Raw genomic sequence first — 24,689 nt, 5'->3', positions numbered from 1 at the left:
AATAAATGAGAGAACTTCCCTTAGAAATTGTTGATGCTGCTTAAGGATGGTGATGATGTTGATGATGGTGTATGTGAGTGAGAATTTTGTTGTTGGCTATGATAATAATGATTGTAATAATAATGAAGCTGTTGTTGTAGTTGCTGTTACTTTACGTACTCTTGGGTGAGATATTTTTTATTAACTGTAGGCATGATTGTGTGTTCAAGAAGAGTTGTGATATTTCGGTGTGTGCGTGTGTATATCTCGGTGTGTTTGAATATGAGCAGAAAAAAATAACAACAACCCATATACTTACATCTTTTCATCTATCCAAACATCCAGTCAACCAGCCAGCCATCCACCAGAGATGTGTAGAGTAAATTTTATCCGTACATGTGTTTAAAAGTGTGCGTCTCTGTGTTTGTGTGTGTGTGAGTGTAAGAGTTTGTATTTTTGTAAAAACATACAAATAAAGAGGGTCGTTTTTATTTTTCCTCTTTGGTTTTTTTGCGTTATACGTAAAAGTACGCGGATATACAAACACACATACACTTTTAAACGTCCGTCCGTCCGTCCATCCATCTATACCTACAACCCAACAAGAGTTTATTTGAAATAATATTATATTGAGTTTTTGTCAGAGTTCGTTTCAGTCACAAATGCAACGGTAAAAATTGGAATTATTTTGTCGCGTACAAACGTGTTTTAACAGTAGCGAACTGAACGTCGCGGCGAAAAGACACGCGCTGTTCTTCTTCACACTAGACAAAATTTCAAACAAAATTTTTTTTCTAAAAACAAAATAAAAAGAATTTAGAATTTACAAAAAAAAAAATAATAATAATAAACACAACAAATTATAACAAGTCTAACTACTAGAAAGATATAAAAAAATATTATAACAAAAATTTGAAAATATTTTGAAAACAAATATTGAAAACGAGAAAAAAGAAAGGAAAACATTTAAAAAAAGTTTTCAAAAAATCTTAAAAAATATAAACAAAATCTCTATATGGAAAAAGTTAAAACTAAAAAACAGAGTGTAAATACAAAACACAAAATTTGAAAAAAAAAAAAATTACGCAAATTGAAATTTTTATAAAAAAAATTCTCAAAAAAATAAACTTAACTAAATTTGGATTATTAAATTACTAAAACAAAAAGAAACAACAACAAACACAATTTATAACATGTCTTGGAAAATTTTAGATTTAAAAGCTTTAAAACAAGCTTGAGCTTAATTGTTAATAAAAGAAATTTTCATTTCTTTAGTTATTGTAAAAGAAAAATTGTGATTTGAATTTAGTAAATAGAGTGCAAAAAAGTGAAATTGTAAAAGAAAATTAAAAAAAAACAAAGTTTTTGGTTGAATTTTGTTTAATACATTTTGGAAATATCAACAAATTACTTTTATAACACAAACACCATTCCAATGTTGTCCTGTTTGGTGCCGTCGTCAACATCACGTTTTGGTCAAGAGGATAATATTATCAATCAAAGTATGCCCTCATCGCCAGCATTCACCATGCAATGTAAGTATTTCAATAATAATATTAAAAAGGATTTAGAAGGGATTACAGTTATATTTAAGTATTGAAAACAATTATAGTTTTCAAAGTTTGCAATTTGTTTTTCAAAACTTTTCATTGGAACTTTAGCTGTTTGTGCCGTCGTTTCTTTGGAAAGTTTAGAAAATGGAAATTATGGCGATAAGTTTGTTCCATATCATGTCAATATTCTTTCTTAATCATTTTAGTTTTAAAATTGAAAAAAATTTGATTTTTTTACGAAATTAGTTTAAAATTATCTTAGTTTTAGAATTTGCAATGTTTGAGCTTAATATGATCCTAAACAGCAAAGTTATAAGTCGCAGAACACTATAACTTATACTCATTTACTAAGAGAAACTTTTTTGAAATATTTCCTAAAATTTTGATAGAATTAAAAGCTATAAAGAGTTTAATTTTCACTTTATAAAAAGTTAAAGTATTAAGTAATATATCTAGCAAATTTCAATCAAATCCTAAAAAAATTACCAAAGTTAGAGGCTATAGAAAAAGGGGCCAAAATGAAAACAGTGATTATAATCATCAAGCAAACATAATTACTTTATGTGATATCTATAGTAAACAAAATTTCGTAAAAAATGTTTAAACCAAATCTTACTAATAACCAACAAGTTATAAACTTTAGAAAATTTAATAAAATTTTGAAATTTTAAAACAATTGTATAAAACTAAACTATTATAAAATTTGTTTTTTTACAATTCATATAAATTGTATATACTGTTCTTAAACACCAACTAATTTAATTGTAAAATCATCTTATTACCCTGAATTACCTTACATTCAAACAAATGTTTTAATTCATTTAATAAAACATTTAACAAAATTTGTTTCAACATTTTAAGAAAAATATTATAATAAAATAAAAAAAAAATTTAGATTTCATGTGTGTCGCCAGTATAAAAATGAGGCGTTGCTAAATAAAAATTCTTTTAATTCTTTTTTTGTGTTTTATATAGAAAAAAAAACCCATTAAAATACGAAACAATTTTAACATAAAACAAATTGTGAAAAATTTAGCCAATTAGATATAGAGCAAATAAAAACATAAAAAAAGATGGCGCTAAAAATTTTAAAAATACTTTTAAGACAAGAGGATTATAGAAAAAGATGTTTTCTTAGATTTGTTAATATAAAAATGATTTTTTTTAATAAAATTAACAAATTATTTAAATTTTGATTAGGTGAGAAGTATAAAATATTTAAAATGTCTTTGAATGTTTCTTATAATGTTTTTAAAAACAGGATTTAAATTGAATGTAATATTTCTTTACAAAGTTAAGGGTTTTTGGCTTAAAAATTTCAGCTAAATTTTGTTATTTTTACCAAAGTTTTAAAACTTAGAAAAAAGTACTTAATTATTTTAATTTTTTTTTTTTAATTAATAAAACTTTTTTAAATATTTTTAATTTAATGAGAAATTTTTTAGCAAATTTTATGTTAATTCAAAGTTAAAGTATTCAATATTTATGTAACAAAATTTTGGCCAAATCTTAATATTAGTACGAAAGTTATAACATTTTGAAAAAAGTATCAAAATTAAAAATTTTAAAATTTTGTCAGAAATAATTTTCCTAAAAACTTATGCAATCTTAGATAAATGAGATTTAAATTATTTTGAAACTATTTGACTGCGTACAAGAGAGGGCAAATGTACTTAGGGTATTAAACACTTGAGTAGGTTTAATGCTCTAAGTGCTGATCCAAGAAGAAAAAAAGAATTCAGAACAAAATGCTAATAATGTCCTTTAATTGAATAGGTTTGGTTTAGTCTTAGGAAATTCTTAAAGATTCTTTAGATGTAAATCACAAAATTTTAGAAAAATCAACAACTTTATACAAAGTTCAAAAGAAAAAGTACCAAAATTTCAAATTTTTAATAATTTCAACAAAAACCTGAAAAAAGTTAAACTTGATGACATTTTCAGTATTTCATTTCTAAATCTCATTATTTGCTTATTTACTTAATAATATGCTTTTAAAAACTTTGCTGAAATATTCAAAATTTAAACAAATTTTGTTTATTTTCTTAAAACAAACAAAAACGATAAATAAAAAAACCAAACTCCTTTTGTAAAATCCACTTAGTACTTTATGAAATGAAATTTGATGCAATTTATTTGTTATTGTTAAAAAAAAACGAAAATAAAGAGACGTTCGGTCTACTTTTTGAACAAGAATTGAAAGAATTAAAACCAACCAGATCATGATGATGATGATGGTGGTTTAAGGTGAATTTTATTTGATATTTTTGCAAAAAAAAAAATAAATAAGCAAAGCAAAAAAAGGTTTCATAAAAAGCTCTGTAGGTGTTTTAAACAATTTTGCAGTTATATCAAAGACCACCCTTGTTGTTCAAAACCTTTAATTCTAAATAATTTCTTATTAATTTTTTATGAATGAATATTTTTTTTCTAAATACCAAAAAATTTAATCAATTCATTAGAAACACTAAAAATTATTTTATAAATATAATATCAACTAGAATGCATTAAGGTTTATTTAACCAGACTTATTTCATTTCAAAATTATTATTATTGTTGTTGTTCTTTTCATAATTAACGTGATAAGGTTTAAATAAAAATATTTTATAACAAATTTGAAATTTGAAAAAAAACAACAAATAGAAAAAACGTTTAAAAAGTTGATAAATATACAAAATAAATTAGGTTGAGTCATTGGGAAATAATAAAACGCAGTTTTGCCTTAATGGAAATTAACCCAATTTTTAAGTCATTTCCCACTTTAAAACAAAACAAACCCCTAAATAATCTCACCTCAATATTTAAGCCACACTTAACACACACACACACACACACCTTAAGACAAAAAGAAAACCTGCGTGCGCATGGTGGTAACTTGTTCAAACAGGTTTTTCTAAATAAATTACATGAATGAATGGCTGGCTACTGTTACCTTTATGCTAACTCTACAGGTGATTTATAAACAGATAATAAACCATTGAAAAGCCTATCATATAGTCAGTCACTCATTCATTATTATCAATGGGTTTTTTGTTTGTTTGTTTGTTTGTCTAAGGCAAAAGCAAATATGGCTGCAAACCACTAACTACAAGTACAATCAAGAAAAGGTGTGTCTTATTTTAAATGATTATCGGTAATAATCATCACATAGTATAAACAAAAATATATTATCAACGTAAAGTGGGGTTTTTTTTTGAAGAGAATTTCTTTTATTAAAATATATTAATGGTATTGAATTAATAAAATGACGTCTTTGCTTTTATAATGATGAAATACCTTGTAAGAAAATAACGTAAAAAAGTACTTGGGAATTTTCCAAAAGATTTTATATATACAAATAAGATTTATTAGAAATTTTTATTTTATTCTAATTCCGTTCTTTTTAAGTTCTATTTCTATTCTTGTTCAGTTCTAGTTCACATCTAGTTCAGTTCTATTTCAGTTCTAGTTTAGTTCTAGTTCAGTTCTACTTCAGTTCTAGTTCAGTTCTAGTTCAGTTCTAGTTCAGTTCTAGTTCAGTTCTAGTTCAGTTCTAGTTCAGTTCTAGTTCAGTTCTAGTTCTGTTCTAGTTCTGTTCTAGTTCTGTTCTAGTTCTGTTCTAGTTCTGTTCTAGTTCTGTTCTAGTTCTGTTCTAGTTCTGTTCTAGTTCTGTTCTAGTTCTGTTCTAGTTCTGTTCTAGTTCTGTTCGTGTGCTGTTCTAGTTCTATTCTAGTTCTGTTCTAGTTCTGTTCTAGTTCTGATCTAGATCTGTTCTAGTTCTGTTCTAGTTTTGTTCTAGTTTTGTTCTAGTTCTTTTCTAGTTCTTTTCTAGTTATTACTAGTTCTGTTCTAGTTCTTTTAAATATATTTTTATTTTAAAACAGAAAAATCTAAAAAAGTTCCTTTAGTTCAATTTAATTTAAATTTATTTATTTAAATGTTTTAATTTTATTTTAAGTTATTTTCTCTTGTTTTGATTAAAATTAATGCATTTTTAAACCTTAAACGAAATAATTTATAGAAATTCATAAATTTTGTTAAGAAAAATTATGTTGATTTTATAAAATATTTTCTAAATTTTTTTTTTAATTTAAACCATTTAGCACCTTTCACAAATTTCTTAATATTTCCTTGTGCTTTTGCACAGTTTACAGTTAATTTATTTCAATATACTGTCCACCTTTTTCTAATATTTATATTATTAATAAATATATTTTCTTCATGAAAATGTTAGTGTTGTAAAACAATTTCTGTTGTTTATTTATTTAAATAATTTTTTGCTGTTTTTTTTTCAAATCATATTTTACAAATTATTATTTGCTTGTTAAAAGTCATAAACACTACATCATTTTGAAAATTATTTTTTGAAAAGAACTACAACAACAACAACAGCTATAAACACTTGGTGGCTAATATATGAATGTATGTATGAATGTAAAACTTAATATAATAATTTTAAGTTACTAGAAGATATTATATGTGTATTTTGTAGAATATGTGTGTGTAGACATACTTAATATTTGTTCACGCCTAAAACTAATTTTCTTAAACACTTTCTACATTGGGGTTTTTTAGCAAAAATATTGAGTTTGAAAACAAAACACTTAACATTCATATCAAAATGTTTCTTATAAAACTACTAACAATTAAGGGGCCAAGGAAAGGAGGTAGATTTTAAAAAGCAAACAGTTTTCTTATAAACAAAACATAAATGTGTCAGTGATGAAAACTCATCATCATCATCATGAACAGCAGAAGCAGTAGTAGCAACATCGTCAGTATTAAAAATTTTGAAAAAGAAAATAATTTGAAAAATAAGCGCTAAATGGAAAGTGTGAAAACGATGAGAAAATTATAATTGTAGGTAAATTATTATTATTTTCTTAGGCAGTGTTTTTATTTTGCACCTTAATATGAATTCTCAATAGAAATATTTATTTTATTTTAAATTGTTACAAATGTGAGATTTTCAACAAGATTAATTGCTTATGTCCACGCTTTAGAAGCTGACAAAAATTGCGCTCGCTCCATTTTAACAAGCAGCAGCAATATTCGTGTTTTTATTTTGTTTTTCATGAAAAAAAAATTTCTTTTAGCTAAAAGATTTAAATAAATCTCTAATAAGGGGGTTTTTGTGTTGGCTGCCTATAGCTACCTTAAGGCATTAATTTGTTTAAATACATTTTTGGGCTGTGTGTGTTGTCTACTAACTTGTCAAGTTTTTATTTTTTCTAAATCTATTTTGTATTTGTTTTCAAAAAAAAATTTTAAAAAATTATAATTTATGGGCGTTTTAGTAGGTGTATAAACACAACAAATACAATAACGAACACAACATTAAGTAGACATTTAGTATTTGAGTATTAACACAAAGATACCCTTAATAAAAGCAACAACAACAACAACTACTACCACTGCTCTACTAAATGAGACAAAATACAAAATAAATTTAAAGAAAAACAGATCACCTCATATGTAATCGATCAAAAAACAAAAAACCACTACGAAACACATCAAGCATTACGATCAGCAACAGACATAACCGCCCCCTCCTTCTTAATTCACTAATTTGTTTTACAGGTTTTTATTTTAGATTTTTTTATTTTGATTTTTTTTCTATTTTTCAAATGCTAATTTTTCAAAACATTTTTTTTTTTTCAAAATGTAATTTTTCTCCCATACAACATTTTCCTGCTAAGGTTTCTTAATGTCAATGGGCAGCTGTTGTTGGAAATACTCTTAAAATTTTCCCAAAAAAAAAAAAATATTTTCAAATCTCTACAAAACACAAATATTAATTGGTTCGTGCTAAATGCAAAATAAATGTTCTTCTTTTTTTCTCTTGTTGTTATTTTGTCTTACGAAATCTGTTTTTTCATAAAAACAAAAATCTCCTCTCTTGTCATAAATCATATATAAAACAACAAAAAACATTATTAACAAATATAAGAAAAATTGATAAAATTTTATGAACAAAATATTGATTTGAAAATTGATTGTGGCAGAAAATTGAAAAAGAAATAAAAAAAAGTAAAAGTTTTTTTGTTAAACAAAAAGGTAGAAAATTAAATTGTTTTTCAGATACAGAGATTTCTGAGAAATTAGTTTCTTTTTTATAATTTAATGCAGTTTTTTTTGAAATTGTTTTTGTTTTTAACGAATTAATTAGAATTACAAAAAAATGGGAGGAGCTTTTTATTTATTTTCAAGGAAAGTTTTTTTTAATTTAAAAAAAAAAAAAATCTAGAAAAAATCTATTGCTATTCTGTGAAAACTTTAAGCTTTAAATTAGTCTTAAAGTATTTGAATTAAATCTTAAAGCTTTATTTTAATCATTAAATCTTTTAAATTCCAAGAAAATCCTCAAAGAAACTATACAACTTATGTTGCAAAATTATTTTCTTTAAAAAGGGCATGGCAATTAGATTTTTTATTTAACTAAAAGCTTAAGTCATAGGTAAGTAATGTTGAAAATTTTACCACGATTGACTTATAACTACTAAAGTTATGAGGTTTTTAAAAAGATGATAAAATTAAAAAAAATAATAATTTTAAAAAAATTAAAAATTTTTGACAAAAGTTTAAATTACAGAAATTTGAATATAAATCAAATACGTAATATGAGTTCCACAACCTATTGGCAATATTAGTTTGTTTTATAACTCTTCTCAGTTAATTAGAAAAGAAGTCTTTTGCCCTACACTATTATATTAACTTACAGACAGACAAACAAAAATCCCCATTTTACATTAGGAAACTATTTTTATTCCTATTTATTCCTCAAATGGGAGGGTATAGAATCCCCTTTTTAGAATCTGGAACCTTTTTTCTTTTTATTTCGATTTACCCCCCAAATGGGGAATTAAATGTTTGCAGCAAACTACAAAATACTTCAATCTCGATTTTGCAAAGGATTTCGACACTAAAATTCAACTGAAATTAAGAAAAAAAAGAATTAATTAAATTGTTAAGCAACAATGAATTAATATAAATATCACCTTTAAATTATGCTCCTCACTTCGTAAACTTTTCCCTTTTTTTAAACTTTTATTTAATTTTTTCAAAATATAATAAAATATTTTGAAATAATTTCTTTTAAAATTTCTCCTTTTTTAATTAGGCGAAAAGTAATTTTTATACACTTTTATATAATATTTATAAAAATTTGATTAATGCTTAAAAAACTTCTAAATTAAAATTTTTTTACTTAATCTCTTGCACATGTCTTGTTTCTGTTTTATTTGGAATTTTTTTTTTAAATAAAATTTATTAATTTTCCATTTCAAAAGGTGTTAATGTTGCTTTATTTATATTCATATGCTTTTTGCTTTTAAATTAATATTTGGCTCATTTCTGCTGTAGTGCTATTTCGTAAAAATGTTTTATTAATTTATGAGAAAATTTATGTATTTTTATTTGAACAACATTTTTTATTTAAATAAATCATAAAAGCTTTAAGTGTTTTTGGTTGTTTTATATTGATTTCTTTAACAAAAAAATACTTTAAAATTTTTTAACAAATATTTTTGTATAATTTTTCAAAAAATTTATAATTTTAAACAAATTTATATTTTTAGTTGAATATAAAAATAAATTTTTAAAAAAGGCTTAGTTTTTTTTCTTTTTAAGTTAAATTTTCTGTAAAATTTCTTTTTAATCTTTAACTTTAAAGAACTTTCATTTCTGTCTTAACTATTTAAAAAGAAATTAAATTATTTTTATATATCACAAACCTAAAATTTATGTTCTTTGTCTAGCGATTTTATGACTTTGACACCAACATGTTTTTTTATTGAAATAAACTGTGGTAAAATTTTATGAAGACAACCATAAAAAACAGCTAAAAAATATCTTCAAACTAGCAAAAAAAATTTGTATTTTTGTACAAAATACTTTCAGTTTTTTAGGCAATTATCATAAAAAATAAACATTTTCACCTGTTTTCGTTTGACAAACATAAATTGTCATAAAAATTAAAGTAAAGTCCAATTTTGCAGTTATAAAAAAAAATATCGAATACACCCACGTAGCCAAATACTTAAACGCACAAGTGTATTTATTTTTCATCGCTATAACCAAAAAAAAAACAAGGCGGACACACAGCATTAGAGGGGGATTTGAAATAAATAAAATTTGCTTTTGTCTATAATCAAACACCTTTATGATATTATAAAAATCATTTTAATAAATTATAAATTAAAAGAAAGCAAAAAAAATATCAAAAGAAATTTGCTTGTGCTTAAACATATGAACATAAATAACATGACAAAAACACGCGAAAATGTTCACAGGGACAACAGTTTACTTTAAGAAATATGATCGTTTAAAACAAAAAAAAACTAACAAATAAATATTTAGTTTAAAACCCCTTTTGAGAAAATACTAATAATAAAAATAAACAAATAAATAATTAAATTATTTATGAATAACATAACACACACTCAGGTAGCTTTTACTCTAGGGGGAAAAAATATTTAAAATAAAAAAAATTTTGAAAAAAAGAAAAAAAACTTAAAAGCATATTTCACTGCCAGTTTAAGTTAAAAAGCATTTTTGACACTAAGCTGTCATTAAATTATTAAAAAACTTTTAAATGCCATAGGAATGTTGACATTCTTGTGTCAACAGGTACAAATTAGCAGCAACTGATAGCATAGTGGTATGGAATTTTTTTTTTACCAACAATACACAACAATAAAACCTTGAGGGTGTAAACTATATTTAAAATTATTTAGAAATAATTTGCTAAAATAAAAGAGAAAGAGAGGGGGAGAAGAAAATCTATAGTTTGAAATATGTAGAAAACAATTTTAAAATATATAAATCACCACAAGGGATTTTTTCAAACGTACATAAATTTTAAATATTAACAATTTTTATAGAAAAATACTTTTTTATTGTCGCCATAAAAAAATGACGCAAAGAGAACATAAAAAATTCGAACAGATCTGTTTCAAATACAACAACAACATCAGCAGTAGCAAAAATAATAAACAATAATTTCTTGTTGTTATTTTATTTATTTTTTTTTTCTTCTTTAAATAAGAAGACATTATTGTGACGATGTTTTGAGGTTTTGGACGTAAGATAGATAGATAATGGACATGACTGGTGAAAGTATTGGTGGCATGTGTACAGGTGATGGTAAACATTGACACAGTTTATTGTTTTACTTTAAAACTTTTAAAAATATATTTAATTTATTTAAGGTTTTTTTAATACTTTTTTTAACATTGGCAAAACGTGTCTTATTTTAAACAAATAAATTAATTTTGAAAAGAGTTTTTAAAGCAAACAGAGAGCTGCTGCTGAGAGAGAACTCTTATCCCTGTACTCATAAATATATCAATCGCTTATTTTAGGTTTATTACTCACATTTTCCATACCAATTTAAACCATCAAAAACTTTATTAAGGCATTTATAAATATGGGACTTATTCTCTATTATAATCTTAACTTATCTTAATGATATATAAGAATTATCGTTTTAAAATCTACACTCTTTTCAGAGACATTGGTTTAATAAACCAAAACCTTTTTTCTTTTTATTTCTATTTACCCCCCTAATGGGAAAATAAGAGAGTTGCTGAAAGAGAACTTTAACTCTCTTTAATAACCTTAACTTATCGTAATAATATATAAGAATTATAGTGTTCAAATCTGCACTTCTTTTAGAGACATTAAGTATTTAAAACCTTTTTTCTTTTTATTTCTATTTACCCCTCTTAATGGGAAAATAAATTGTTGCAGTAAAATTCCGAAAAACAGCTGCCGAGAGAGAACTCTTATTCACTTTTATAAGCTTAACTTAGTAATTAAAAAGAATTCTATTTTTAAAATCTACACTCTTTTTAGAGACATTGAGTATCTGAAACTCAATGGGGAAATAAATTGTTGCAGTAAAGTTCCGTAATGCATCAATAGGGATTTTTCCATTGATACCCATTATCTGAAATTATAAAAAAACATATAAAATTAATAAATATTACTATATTTGACTTATCCTACTCAACATATCCTTGTTTTTTTTTAACCCATTTCCTTTGTTAATCTATTTACTCTTTAACAAAATCTCAAAAAGGCATGTGATTATTAAAAAAATAAATTTCTTATAGTTTACCTTTTCCTATAAAAAAAGAATACAAAACAACAATAATATTATAACCATATTGAAAACACATGTTTTTACTTAAAAATTTACCCATAGAATATCAAAAAAAAAAGTACTACAAAAAACACAAATAAAGGCTCATTTTCATATAGTACTAATAATAAAGAACTGCAGTACAATTTTGGTTTTTGCCTGACTCTCAAATGATTTGTAATAAAATCTGTAATTTCAAAGTGTATTTATAGAATCGAGTCAACACTTAAGAATTTTTTCATTTATTTACCAAGCACCTTTATTATTTTTTTTCTGATTTTAGTGTAGGTGGAGGGCTCTCCTATTGCTGTAGGTAATGTGAATGTAAAGCATTATATACCTACTAAGAGGAAATCACCAGTCACCAACATATGTGGTCTTTTTGGTGTTCTTTTTCTTTGCTTCCTTTTACTTATTGTTACGAAAAGTGATTCATTTTTAAATGTTTTCTTATTTTCTTCTTAAAGAATTTTTAAAATTTTCTAGTTTGTTTTTTTTTTCATTTAGTTTTAATTTTAACTATTTGGAGTTTGTTTGTATTTCTCTTCTAAAGGTGCAAAAAAAAAAACTTAAGAAATTGTTAAACATTTTGTTGTCACAGGTCTGGTGGCAGTTGCTGTAATATACCAGAATCATATGGTATTTAAATATATAATAAGACTAATTTTAGTTGGAAATGGTTTTTCTTATACTTTTGTAAGGCATCATGATGTCAAGGCATCATGATGTATTAGGCATAGAATGAACATTTAAGCATATATTGATGGCAACAGCTAAACTCTCTAGACATTAAGGAGAGACCAAAGGAATGATGCATTAAGGCAGGCAACAGAAAATTTATGCATTTTCTTTACAAAAAAAAATGAAAAATAAACTATAAAACTGTGTTAAGTTTAATGAGCTATTCGCATTTCAAATAACTTTTGTGTGAAAAAGGAAATGTTTTTAAAATATATAAAATGAAATGGCTTATGAGAATTTTAAAACTTTTTTGTAACTAATATTTAAGACAAACTCTTTAAGTTTTTTATTAAACATATTTTAAATTAATCACATTTTTTTCTCCTACTTCTTTAATTTTCAATTTAACTAGATTTTTTTTATATTCCTATTTTATTTTCCATTTATTTTTATTGCTTATATTTATAGTTACCTTTTAAATCCTTTTGTATTAATTTCCAAATGAAATGTAACAACAAATTTTATTGGATTTTATTTAACATTTTAACAATTACTCGGCAATTGTGTGAAATTTATAACTATTGTTGTATTGCAATAAAAAAACTGCAAAAAACATGTATTTACATAAAATTTACTTTTTTCCAAAAGAAAAAAATTATAAAAAATCATTTACCCCCCAAAAAAAAACATTGTAATGCAGGCGTTGCATTGTAGCCTTTGGCAAATGCTTTTGTTTCCTTAACCAAAAAAAAAAAAAAACACAAAAATTTTATTTAAAATTAATACCAAAAAATAATCAAAAAAAAACAACAAATATTTTTTTGTAAACCCTCACTTCAAAATATATAAAAGTATACAGCTTAAAATCTTTTGTTAAAACACCCCCCCCAACAAAAAAAATGTTCAATGATTTTTTTCATATGCTGTAGTCTATTTTTTCGGCCCAAAAAAAAATCGTATATATTTTTATATGTATTTTATTTCCTGTGAAAGATTTTTACCCAAAAGGTATTTTTGCATATGTTTCGAGTATGTGTTTAAAACTGAACAGATGAAGGAAAAACAAAACAACAAAAAAAAACAAAACATTCCATGCAATTTTCAGTTTTACAACTGTTTCAAAAAATTACGTTTTTCGGCCATTGTAAAGGCAAGAGTTGTATATAATTTACAATAAGAACAAAACAAAATATTGGCAAACAACAATTCTGGACCGAAATAATCCCACTCCCGTAAAATAATTTCGTACACAAAGAACTTGACACTCTGTCTTCTGATGCAAAATAGAATGAGTGTCTGTGCCTGGTGTATGGCAACAGAAGAAGACGAAAAAAGAACAATTGTAAAATTGAAATGGAGTCATTTGTAAGTTTGTTTGTTTTAAAAAAAATATTTCGGGGAGTAGGCAAACCGTCAAACAAGTCACATTTTCTTTTATTTTTCAATTTTATTAAAAATACATTAAATTTTTAAAGTAATCAAATTGAAAATTTTCTTTTAATTCATAACTTTTTTAAATACCTTTAATAGTTTCTCAAAAAAAAATTAAATAAAAATTTTGTTTATTTGTTAAATATCAATTACTTTTGATTAATTTGTTTGCCTCAAAATGTAAGACGAAAATTTTTGTTTCCTGCTCTTTCAAAAAAATAAAAATCACTTGACAACAAACGAAATCTCATGTGAATTTTGGGGGTATTGTTAAAAATTGTTTAACTAAATATTTGTATTGACAAATAAAGTCATAAATAAATTTTTATTAATAAAGAAAATTTAATAGAAAATAAAACAAAATATTGAGACCAGAAAACTAATAGAAATGTTAGCAATCGAAAACATATTTAGAGAAAATGATTTTTATTGTTGCTGCTAAAAAAAAAGATGAAAATAAAAATTTTCGAAAATTTTGTTATAAAGAAACTTTCTGAATTTTTAATTAAGGCAAATAAATAATTTGTTTAAAAGGAATAAACTGTTGTTGTTGTAATAACAGGTTGGCTGTAACTGGATGTTCTTCCCTGGGGGAAAAACTTCCGCTTGATACAGCTGTTGCTGAGTTGAGAAAAACCTTTTCCTATTGAGAATCGGGTCGTTCGGGAGCGTAGATCCAATTGTCGTGTTAACGAGGGAATAAACTGTTGTTATTACAGCTGATGAAATTGTTTAATTTTAAAATTGGGACTCTTTTGAGAGTCACTTTTAGCTTATAAATCTATAACCTTTTTTCTTTTTATTTCTATTTACCCCCCGCGAATGGGGAAATAAATTATTGCAGTAATGTTCCGTAATACTGCAATCTTGGCTTTTCGAGTACTTAAGTATACTTTTATAAAACAATGTTTTTGGTTTAGGGGCTTAGCAAACTTTAATTTTTATACAAGTCTATAAAAACTTATTTAGAAGTTAAAAAAAAATTAAGTTTTCAAAACAGTTTTTAAAAAGATTGATAGATTTTTGCATTTCCTTGATTTTCCCATAATTATTACATTAAAACTCAACAGTTTCTGTTTTTCAATATCAACATTATTGAAATAGTCATGGAAACGTATTTAGGGTCTTAGATCTTTAAAGATTTTCTTTGATCATTTATTGATTTCTATGGTTTTCTAAAATTTACAACTTTTCATTTCATTAATTAATAATTTTTAACCAAAAATCCTATTAAATTACATAAAATTAAAATCTATTACTTATTACTCTACCTCCATGTTCCTTTTCTATTAAGCCCGCATATTCATCTAAATAAATTTACTTTTCTATACCTATTAAATTCTTTACAACGTTTATTGAACTTTTATTATTAATTGTTATGAAAAAAATTGTTTTTATTTTTATCATAATTTTCTTGTTGAAAAGAAAACAACAATTTAATAAACATGGGTTTATTATAGTTCAAAAAAAAGAAACGGTTCTATACACAAGCAACTTCAATCATATTCAGAGTCCAATAAAATTGTAACGCATGCGTGTTATTTTTAATCAAAGGTACAACACATTCAGTCGTTCGTTCGTTCATTCAACAACTGTTATTCATCAGTGTAATAAAATAATAATAATCATCATCATCATGTTTTCCCCCACACAGTATGTAGTTTAGTAAGTAAGTGTGCGCGCCCGCATGCAACTTTATGCTTTTCTAAAGTAAACGAACTCCAGGCTGCAGCCGCCGTAATAATAAAAAACAGTAGAGTATTTATTGAATGTAATGTATTGTTAATTGAGGTAAATTAAGGTACATTCACAGAGCAAAACTGTCACTCAATGATCAAATGACATTTGTTGAAAAAAAAACACACACAGATACACAATTTAATGCATTCCTTGTTTAATAAAAACAAATACAAGGTTCGGTGACTGTTGTTTATAGTATGAGTATAACACATTAACTTTGTTATCATTATCATCATCATCATCTTTTCAGTGATCATCATTAAAACTACAATTGATATTAATGTTTTACACAAACACTTACACATATTCTTGTTAAAGCATTACCCGTTATATTAGTTATAACTGTACATTGTTTATATAGAAAGAGATAACGTCGTTAAACTCCATTTTTAGTTTGAGTTTAACTGTATGTTTGTATGTAAGTAATCAAAGTCAAGCCAAGCAACCATCTTGAGGTTATTTTCTTACTCACACTTTGTAGTATGTTGGTGTGTGTATGTGACTTGTCTTTTTCATTCTCTTGACTTAAAGTCATTCATACTTGTTGTTATTGCTGTTCAAAGTCTTGTTTATGTGTTTTTTTTTTTTGCTATCTCACCTTCGCTTTACAATTTATAGCTCACATGGAAAACAACATGGTGTATCTTCGTTAAACTTCGTTTTCTTTTTTTCCTCTCTTTTTTCTTATACTTGTTGTTTTTATTGCACTGTCTTTTAAAGAACAAACAAGGGGTATTGTTGTAGAGGAATGAACAACAAAAAATCGTTGATCTTTAAAGACCTCTCTTTAAAAGTCAAGAAGTCAGTTTGTGGGTTTTTTTGTTTCGTTATTAATGTTGTTGTGTTTTCAGTAAAAAAAAAACTTTAATTTTTTGTATTAAAGTTTTGTTTTCTGTTCCTGTTGTTTGGTTTATTAGTTAAACGATGAGATCATCATCTTCACAAAACTTTAAATACCTTTTTTTAGCAGAAAAGAAATGCCCCTTAAAAAACAGCCACCATGTTGTTTTTTTTTCCTGGTACTTTTTGTTTTACTCTGTTTTACAGTTATAATTAATGATGTTTCTTAGTTCTTTTGGGTTTTTATGTGTGTGGGTTTGTTGTTTTTTTTTTAAGAATCCGTTCATGATTTAAATTAGTGTTTAACGGTACCAAGTGTTTTGAGTTCTTATTGTAAAGCTTATCTATGGGCACTAATACAAACATATTATCACATCTAGAGATGGTTAATCAAATTGTACCAAAAAGTACTCTTTATTAAGATCCAAAGTACAAGAATTTAAAGTGGTTAACTTAGTTTTAAACAATGTGTAAACTGAGCTCACAAAGTACCAAAAAAAATTTTAGTTGAAGTCACTATAAAGCATTTTACTTAATTTTAAAACTGGCCTCTAAATAAAGTACTTTTTCTCTCTCATTTGAAAAGTACTTTTTTAAACCCCCAAGTACTAATAAGAAGTTAGAAATTAAAGCGGCTAACTTAGTTCTTAAACTAAGCTTTAAAAAAAAGTACTTTTTATACATTTCCCCCCAATATCCATTTAAAAACATTCAAATTGTGCGTGTGTGTTTAAGTTAAATTGTTTTGATTAAAAGAGCGCATACATACAAACGTATGAATGTATGTACATTTGTTGGTCCAGCAAATTAAATACATATTCATAAATAATAAAAATAGTTTTGTTATTTAACAAACAAAAAAAACTACCTTCAAATTCTGCAGAATTTTATCTTTAAATTAATTTAAAATTTTAATGTATGTGTGTGTGTTTTTTCATTTTTTTCCAGTTCCTTCTTTGGCCTCTACATTGCATCATCATCAGCCAAAAAGCGGCAGTAGTGCCACACATGATGATGAAAATTCAACGGGTATGCCGGCATCTTCGATGGGTGCTTCATCGCCACAGCCACAACAAACAGATTTTATGGTCTCGTGTCCACAATGTCATGTTAGATTGTCGGGTTTTGAGGTGAGTATTTGAATATAAAGTTAATTTTCTTTATAAAATAAAGAATAAACTTAATTCAAATTAACAAAAAAAAATAATAATATTGTATTCTATTTCTTTAAACATTTTACAGCCTTTACGCAATCACATAGCCTCCGAACATCCTCATGATAAATTAAATATTGAACCCTCATTTCCCAGTCCACAGCAACACCAGCAACAACAGCAACATGCAATACATCATCATCACAATTCCTCTACAAATCTAGAGGAAAGTGATGATAATGAGAGTAATATTAGTTCAGTCGAAAATAAATCATATATTAACAATAATAACAATAGTCAAGAGAAAAATAACAATAGTATTATGCCACAAACCACCTCCGCACCCAATTCACCTACACACTCATCCAATTCATCACAACCCACAACAGCCTCAACACAAAATGCCAATAACCAACAAACAACAGATCTCTCAACAGCGTCAACACCTTTTGCTGCAGCAGGACATTTACCACATAATTTACATCCGGCTGCTGCAGCACAATTTATGGCGGCCTTAGCTATGCAACAACAACAACAACATAATAATAATAATGGTGAAACTTCACCCACATCACATTTATTAGCTTTTAATGGTCATCATGCCAATTCACATTTATTGCAACAACATCATCATCACCATCAGCAACAACAACAACAAATTCCCCATCATTCATTTGCTAACAATGAAATGGATACAATGCGTTCTACCTCCAGTCCCGGTTCTTGTGGAGGCAGTGATAATAATTCAGCTGCTAGCAGTATTAGCGGTCCCTATCAGTGTCTACACTGTACGGCTTTATTTCAAAATCGTCTTGAACTCGAAAAGCATGAACTCATGCATTCACCCAATGCGCAATCTCCACAGTCTCAACAGAATGGTGGTGTTAATCAAGTAAGTATTCATTTTGTTTCTTTTTTTCTCTTTTAATTTTATTTCAACGTCCATCATATCAAATTCTTGAGTTGAAAACTCATAAATTGTATAATGGCTGCAAGTGTTAATGATACGTTAAATAAGAATATTTCAAAAAAAAAAAAAGAAAAAGGAATTTAAAAAGTCATACTTACTTGCCACAGAAATATTTTCCATTTCTTAAGCTGCCATACAAAGAGTTTACATTGTTTTAAAAAGTGAGAGTGAGTTTTAGATGTAACGTGATAAGCCGCTTTTTTAGATCGTTTTTTACATTTTTTTGTATAATTTTATTATTTATGAAATTTGTTTATATGTTGTGTGATAAGTTGTTAAACATTTTACATAAATGATTCATTTTGTTTGTGTATGTATGTATGAGCACCATTATTAAAATACTTCACACTTATTATCTCTATTTTAATTTGCATTTTTTTTTTCTTTCAAAACCACAAAACGTATAAATATAATATTAAAACTGCCTCTTTTTCTGCATTTTGTTATTTTGTTTTTAATCTAAAAACCACAAAGGTTTGAAATCAACCATTCAAATAATACACCTTATTCTTTAATAAAGAAATATTATTTATTATTATATATATATTTTTTTTGTATAAGGAAATATAGCAAACAATAAACTTTATTCGTAGTGATCTTTGTACCCCCATCATTTAGAGTACAGTCCAGTCCATTGGCAGCAAAATCAGAACAAAACTTGGCTTTGTTTGTGATTTTGTTTTTCTGCTGTTGTTTTGCTCATGGTTAGCTTGCCTTGTGTTTAAAAATGATCGTATATACCTCATCATTGACTGGTTGTTTTTGTAAAGATTTTTTTCTTTTTGTAATTTTATTGATGCCTTTGATTGAAGTTTCTTGATTAAGTTAAATGTATTTTTTTATAATTTTTTTTTGTTAGTTTTTAATTTAAGGAATTTTTAAAAAGAATTTCAAACATTTCCGTTTGTAGATTTTGAGAATTTTTTTTAGCTGGAAGTTATATAAAACTTGTTGCCTGATCGTTATCTGACATGTTGATCTGTCAAACATATTACTTCAAATCAGTGACATCGTTTTATAAATAAAACATCAAACTATGATATTGCATGATTATTTTCACTTATTGCAAGATTATTTTTACATATTGCATGATCATTTTTTAAAAATGTTGTTAACTTTGTTTTCTAACTTTATTTAAAGATTAAACTCTTCAAATCATCAAGATCGTTTTTTCAAATTACTGCAACTTGTTCATAAAACAAGATAAACTTACACGATCTTTTTTTTTCAATTTTAACAAACTTTTGTTTCAACTTAATTTAAAAGAGTTAAGTTATAAGTGATCCTTTACCTAAAATTTTAACTTCAATTTTAGTTAAGAAAAGATCAGTTCTCAACTTGCATGAAAAGTTCCCAAACAATTTCCTAATATGTACTTAGTTTTAAGATCAGCAAGATTGATTCTTAAACGACAGAAATTTATGTTTAAACTTCTTTATAGAATAAGAATAACGTAAGTGATCATTTCCATAACATTTTACTAAAAGTTGTCTTTTAACATCGTTATACGATTTAAGCACTTAAAACAACAAGATCAGTTCATAAACTTGCATGGAAATGTCCTAAATGTTTTGCTAAAATGTACATTGCTTTATGATCAGCAAGATCGAATGACTGGGAATAAAATTTCTTAAACATTTTGCTAGAAAAAGTATACTTAGTTTAAGATCAGCAAGATCGGTTTTCAAATGACTTAAATATTTAAAAGAAAACTTATTCAGGGAATAAGATAATTATGATTGATCATTTCGTGAAAATTTTGCCTTAAATTTAAATTTTTTTAAATAATAATTTATTAAATATGTTTTAACATATGATGATATTTGTATATCATTAAAATAATTTATATGGCTTTTATAAATAAATGAAAAGAGTAAACAATAATCATGTAAAACAATGCAATTAAACACCTTTTTGCCTTAAACACAAGCAAACAAACAAAATTATAATTTGTATCCAAAAGATACCAAGTAGTTTTGAGATTTAAATTTACAAAAAAGTAAACTGATATGGAAAAAAAGAAATACACTGTCTACTCTCTAGATTACATAGAAATACTTAAGAGACATTAGACTACCTGTCTGATTACCCAGGATTTGAAAAGTAAACAATGTTTGTTACTTGATTTAAGAAAGAACAATTAAAAGAGAAAAAAGTCTAGGCAGAATTTAAAATATATAATTGTCCAATACACAATCGATGTCGTATCGTTGTAGCGATCAATAATAAAGAAAATTACGATATACTACTATACAACCGTACAACACCGATTGTGAATTGGACAAATATAATTTTTAAAATAAAAACAATAATTGTAATTAATTTAGCTGCAAAAAAAGAATAAATGAACCTGGCAACCTGCAGGCTGGCAATAAAACAATAAAATAATCTTATTTAATACGCCAATATTATGTGTGAAAACCAATTAATTATGCAAAATAGTGACATATGAAATAAATATTTTGTAAAAGTTATTTATCATACATATACACCAATCACCAATAATAACAGGTGTCAGGAAGTGAGCGAAAGGACCTCACACAACAGCTGACATAAAACATGTTTTAGTAGCTTAAAAGTAAATATGTATATATTTAAATACAATTTATTTTTAAACCTAGTTTAACACATGTGATATATTTACTACATTTTATTTTGTTTTTCTATAAATAAATTTAAACAAAAAAACGAAAATTGAACACTATAAAGTGTATGGCCAACCACTATGTGGTGACATTTAAACAGAGCGAGAGAAAAAAAAACACAACGCCAAAGCCAACATTCAGGGGTCAAACAATTCAACTGGCATATAACAGTTTTTTTTCGCATTGAAAATCATTTTGGCATCACCCACTTGACCACAGAGTAATGGCAGGCGGATATAGAATATACATACATATTCACTATGTTAATGTGTGTATGTGTAAAGGATAAAATGTTTACTGTTTGAGTGTATTTTGTTGTTATTTACAGTTAAATATATGTATTTAAAGCTATTTTTTGTTTGTTGCTGCTTTAACTGTTGATGTCCGTTGTCTGCCATTTAAATGGTAAATACAAACAATTGTTAATATCATTGGGTAGATACATACTTATATTGATGGTCAGTCAGTCTTACGGTGTTGATATGTTACATATAAACATACCCCATACAATGTGATATAATATTGAAGGTTCAAGTCTCTGTTCATCATTATCACTTTGGCATTTTGAAATGTTTTATAAACACTTTACGTTGTAAACGTAAAGCCTATTCTCAAACTCATACAAATAAATTTATAAAACACTCACAGAAAAAATGTTGGTTTTTAAGCGTAAAATAATGTTTTCTAAAGACGCCTTTACTCGAGCATACAAGCAATATCATCTGTCAAAATTTTTTTGTGTAAAAGAGTATGAATGGTAACGTCTAAACTTAATATGTAATGAAACCATAACACATTGAGAGAAACTATGGATGGAAAATTGGACAAATCGTATTAGATCAGGGATGTATTTTTATGTAAAATTAAACAGCTGTTTTCATCTTATTTTGTCATACAACTTTTATTCTCTTTTTTCGTTATTTGTGTAAAAGAGTTTGAATGGTATCGTCTAAACTCAATGTGTAATAAAACCATCACACATTGAGAGAAACTATTGACGGAAAATTGAACAATTCATATAAGATCAGGGATGTATTTTTATGTAAAGTTAAACAGCTGTTTTCATCTTACTTTGTCATACAACTTTTATTCTCTTTTTTTGTTATAAGGTTGGGAAATCATTTAACTTTTTCATTAGACTTTACGTACGTAAAGTGTGATCGTGCAAAAGGCTCTTAAATGAACAGTACATCAAACAGGAAATAATTTTTCTTATTATTACTCTTAATTATAGTTAAATACTTTGAGTGTATATTTTTGATGTTTAACGTCATTGTAATGACCAGTGGCATCAAGCAGCAGCGGCAGCAGTAGTTAAAAAAAGGTCAAATACTCATATACAATATAATTGTTGACCAAATGACTGCCCATAAATTATTGGTCAAACTCACTTTACAAACAAACAAACAAACAAACCTACATTCATTTATCCATTTAAACATTTTTATACCATTTTTTTCTGTTTGCCCTTAAACAAAGTTTTGCTACAGAAACTTGCAACAATTAAATATTTATTTAACTCTGTATGCATTTGTTGTTCATGTTTTTTTTTTTATCTCTTATTTAAACAATTTTTTAACTTTTTTGTTGTTGTTTGTTTTTTAATGGTTTACACATATATATATTGAAACCATTTGTTACCTTTATACACAAACAAATGAAACGATTATTCACTATAAAATGAAATAAACGAAACGAGAAACAAAAAAAAACAATCACCAAAAGGACATTCAAGCATTTGCACTTTAGCAAACAGAGAGTCAGTAAACCAAAAAGCCAACAGTAAAAACAACAACAAAAGCAGCAAAGCAAAAAAAAATAGTAAATACAATTGAAAAATTGCAAGCACTTTAGGTAGAAGAGTAAGTCCAGTCAGCATACAAAATGAAAGCTCATAATATACAGACAAACAATTACAACAGTTTAACAAAAAAAAAAAAAACAATAATAACAAAAAAAATTTTGTACATATATCCACTGTATACAACTCTCAAAAGGTCAACCTATTCTTTTTTTTCTCTTTCTTCGTGCACTCAATGAACCATCATCATCTATCTACCAGCTTAAAACCATGAAGTAAAGTGAAAAATTAAAAGCAATTTATTTTACGCATCTAGTAGTTTAACAAAAAAAAAACAAGAATTAATTTTTATGTGTGAGTTTAAAATTAATATAACAAAAAAAAGTTTAACAAAAAAATATTTAATTGCAATTATGTATTGTATTTGTAAAAGTTTGAAATTTATGTTTTTTAAAAGTTTTTAATTATAAATTTTATATAAAAAGCTTAATTTTTTGTGTTTTTCTTTTATTACGTCATAATTTTTTTTAAATTCAAGGTTTTGTGGCTATAAAACTTTAGTTTATTTTTTTGATTTGAAATGAAATACTAATTAGTATAATTAAAAAGAATAGAGTAAAATAATTACCCCTCACATATAAAGGGCCCTTTACACTATCACACTTTTATGATTGTTATAAAACAATAACAAAGTAAGATAAAAACAGCTGTTTCACTTTTCTAGGTGTTTAACTGCCGGTCCACACTAGGAAACTTTTCTTGGGAAACTTTTGATTTTGCGTGAGAGAGAAAGAGAAAGAATATCATTCATCTCTCTCGCGGTACGGAATTTCCCGTTCTCGGAAACTTGTTTTGTTATTCTTCTCATTCGTACAAAAACAAATCAATGCAATTAACACTTAGTTTCTGAAACTAAAGTTTTTATGTGTGGACATTAAGGAAACTTCATTAATTAAGAATTAAGAAAAAGTTTCCTAGTGTGGACCAGATCTTACATGCCTGATCTAATGCAACTTTTTTGAAAACATTTCAAAACATTAAAATGTTGAGAAGAGGTAAAATACAGATAAAAATTATTGATTTCGTTTAGTGCGAAAGAGAGGAAAATAGATTTTTGCTCCACGATCTCATTCGTACTCTTCTACACAAAATTCTCACAAGTTATATTACTTGTGTGCTCACATAAGTTTTAAGCTTAAATATAGCAATAGGAGTGAACTTATTCGATCACAAAATGGAATAATTTGGTTTCATTTTAGGTAAAATTTTTGCTTAAACTTGTATTTCTTCTAAAAAATATTCTGACAAATTATATTACTTGTGTGCTCGTTTAAAGGGGGTTTGATTGAGTGGAATTGATTTCGTAATAGAAATGTGCTTATTCGTTAACAAAATGGCATAATTTGTATTCATTTTAGGTAAAATATTTGTAGCAAATAAAAATTAAGTTTAAACTTGTAAATTTAAAACTTTTTTATATATTTCCCCAAAAAACTCCAACAAAATTAGATTTTTACTAAGCTTTAGTTTATTTTTACATTTTATAAGTAATTTTAACTTCAAAATGAAACTTTTTTTATTAAAACTCTAAAACAGTTTTATTTGCTTTGAAAAAGACTTATCAGAAGTTTAACATTTAAGTAAAATTAGTTTTTAAAGCTTAAGGTCATATTTTGCATAAACTCAAGTTGAAAGCCCTTGAGACAAAAAAAAACACAAGCACATGTTATCAAAAAAAAAGCTATCTGAACCTTATATTGGCCCTTTTTCCG

At 25.8% G+C, this 24,689-nt stretch overlaps 1 protein-coding gene across 1 annotated transcript in view; it reads left to right on the top strand.

Annotated features, from left to right (window-relative positions):
* The first annotated feature begins 1,150 nt into the window (after positions 1 to 1,150).
* The window catches only part of LOC111679498 (zinc finger protein 1), a 34,507-nt gene continuing 10,968 nt past the window's right edge, over positions 1,151 to 24,689 (top strand). The window contains exons 1-3 of the mRNA XM_023441078.2: positions 1,151 to 1,514; positions 17,296 to 17,477; positions 17,590 to 18,393. Of these exons, the coding sequence (XP_023296846.2) occupies positions 1,415 to 1,514; positions 17,296 to 17,477; positions 17,590 to 18,393 (1,086 nt within the window). The 5' untranslated portion in view covers positions 1,151 to 1,414. The remainder of the gene's footprint in view (positions 1,515 to 17,295; positions 17,478 to 17,589; positions 18,394 to 24,689) is intronic.

Source organism: Lucilia cuprina, chromosome 4, assembly GCF_022045245.1.
Source record: "Lucilia cuprina isolate Lc7/37 chromosome 4, ASM2204524v1, whole genome shotgun sequence".
Taxonomy (NCBI): domain Eukaryota; kingdom Metazoa; phylum Arthropoda; class Insecta; order Diptera; family Calliphoridae; genus Lucilia; species Lucilia cuprina.
The sequence above is the reverse complement of the archived record's forward strand: the minus strand, read 5'-3'. Positions and strand labels throughout refer to the sequence as shown.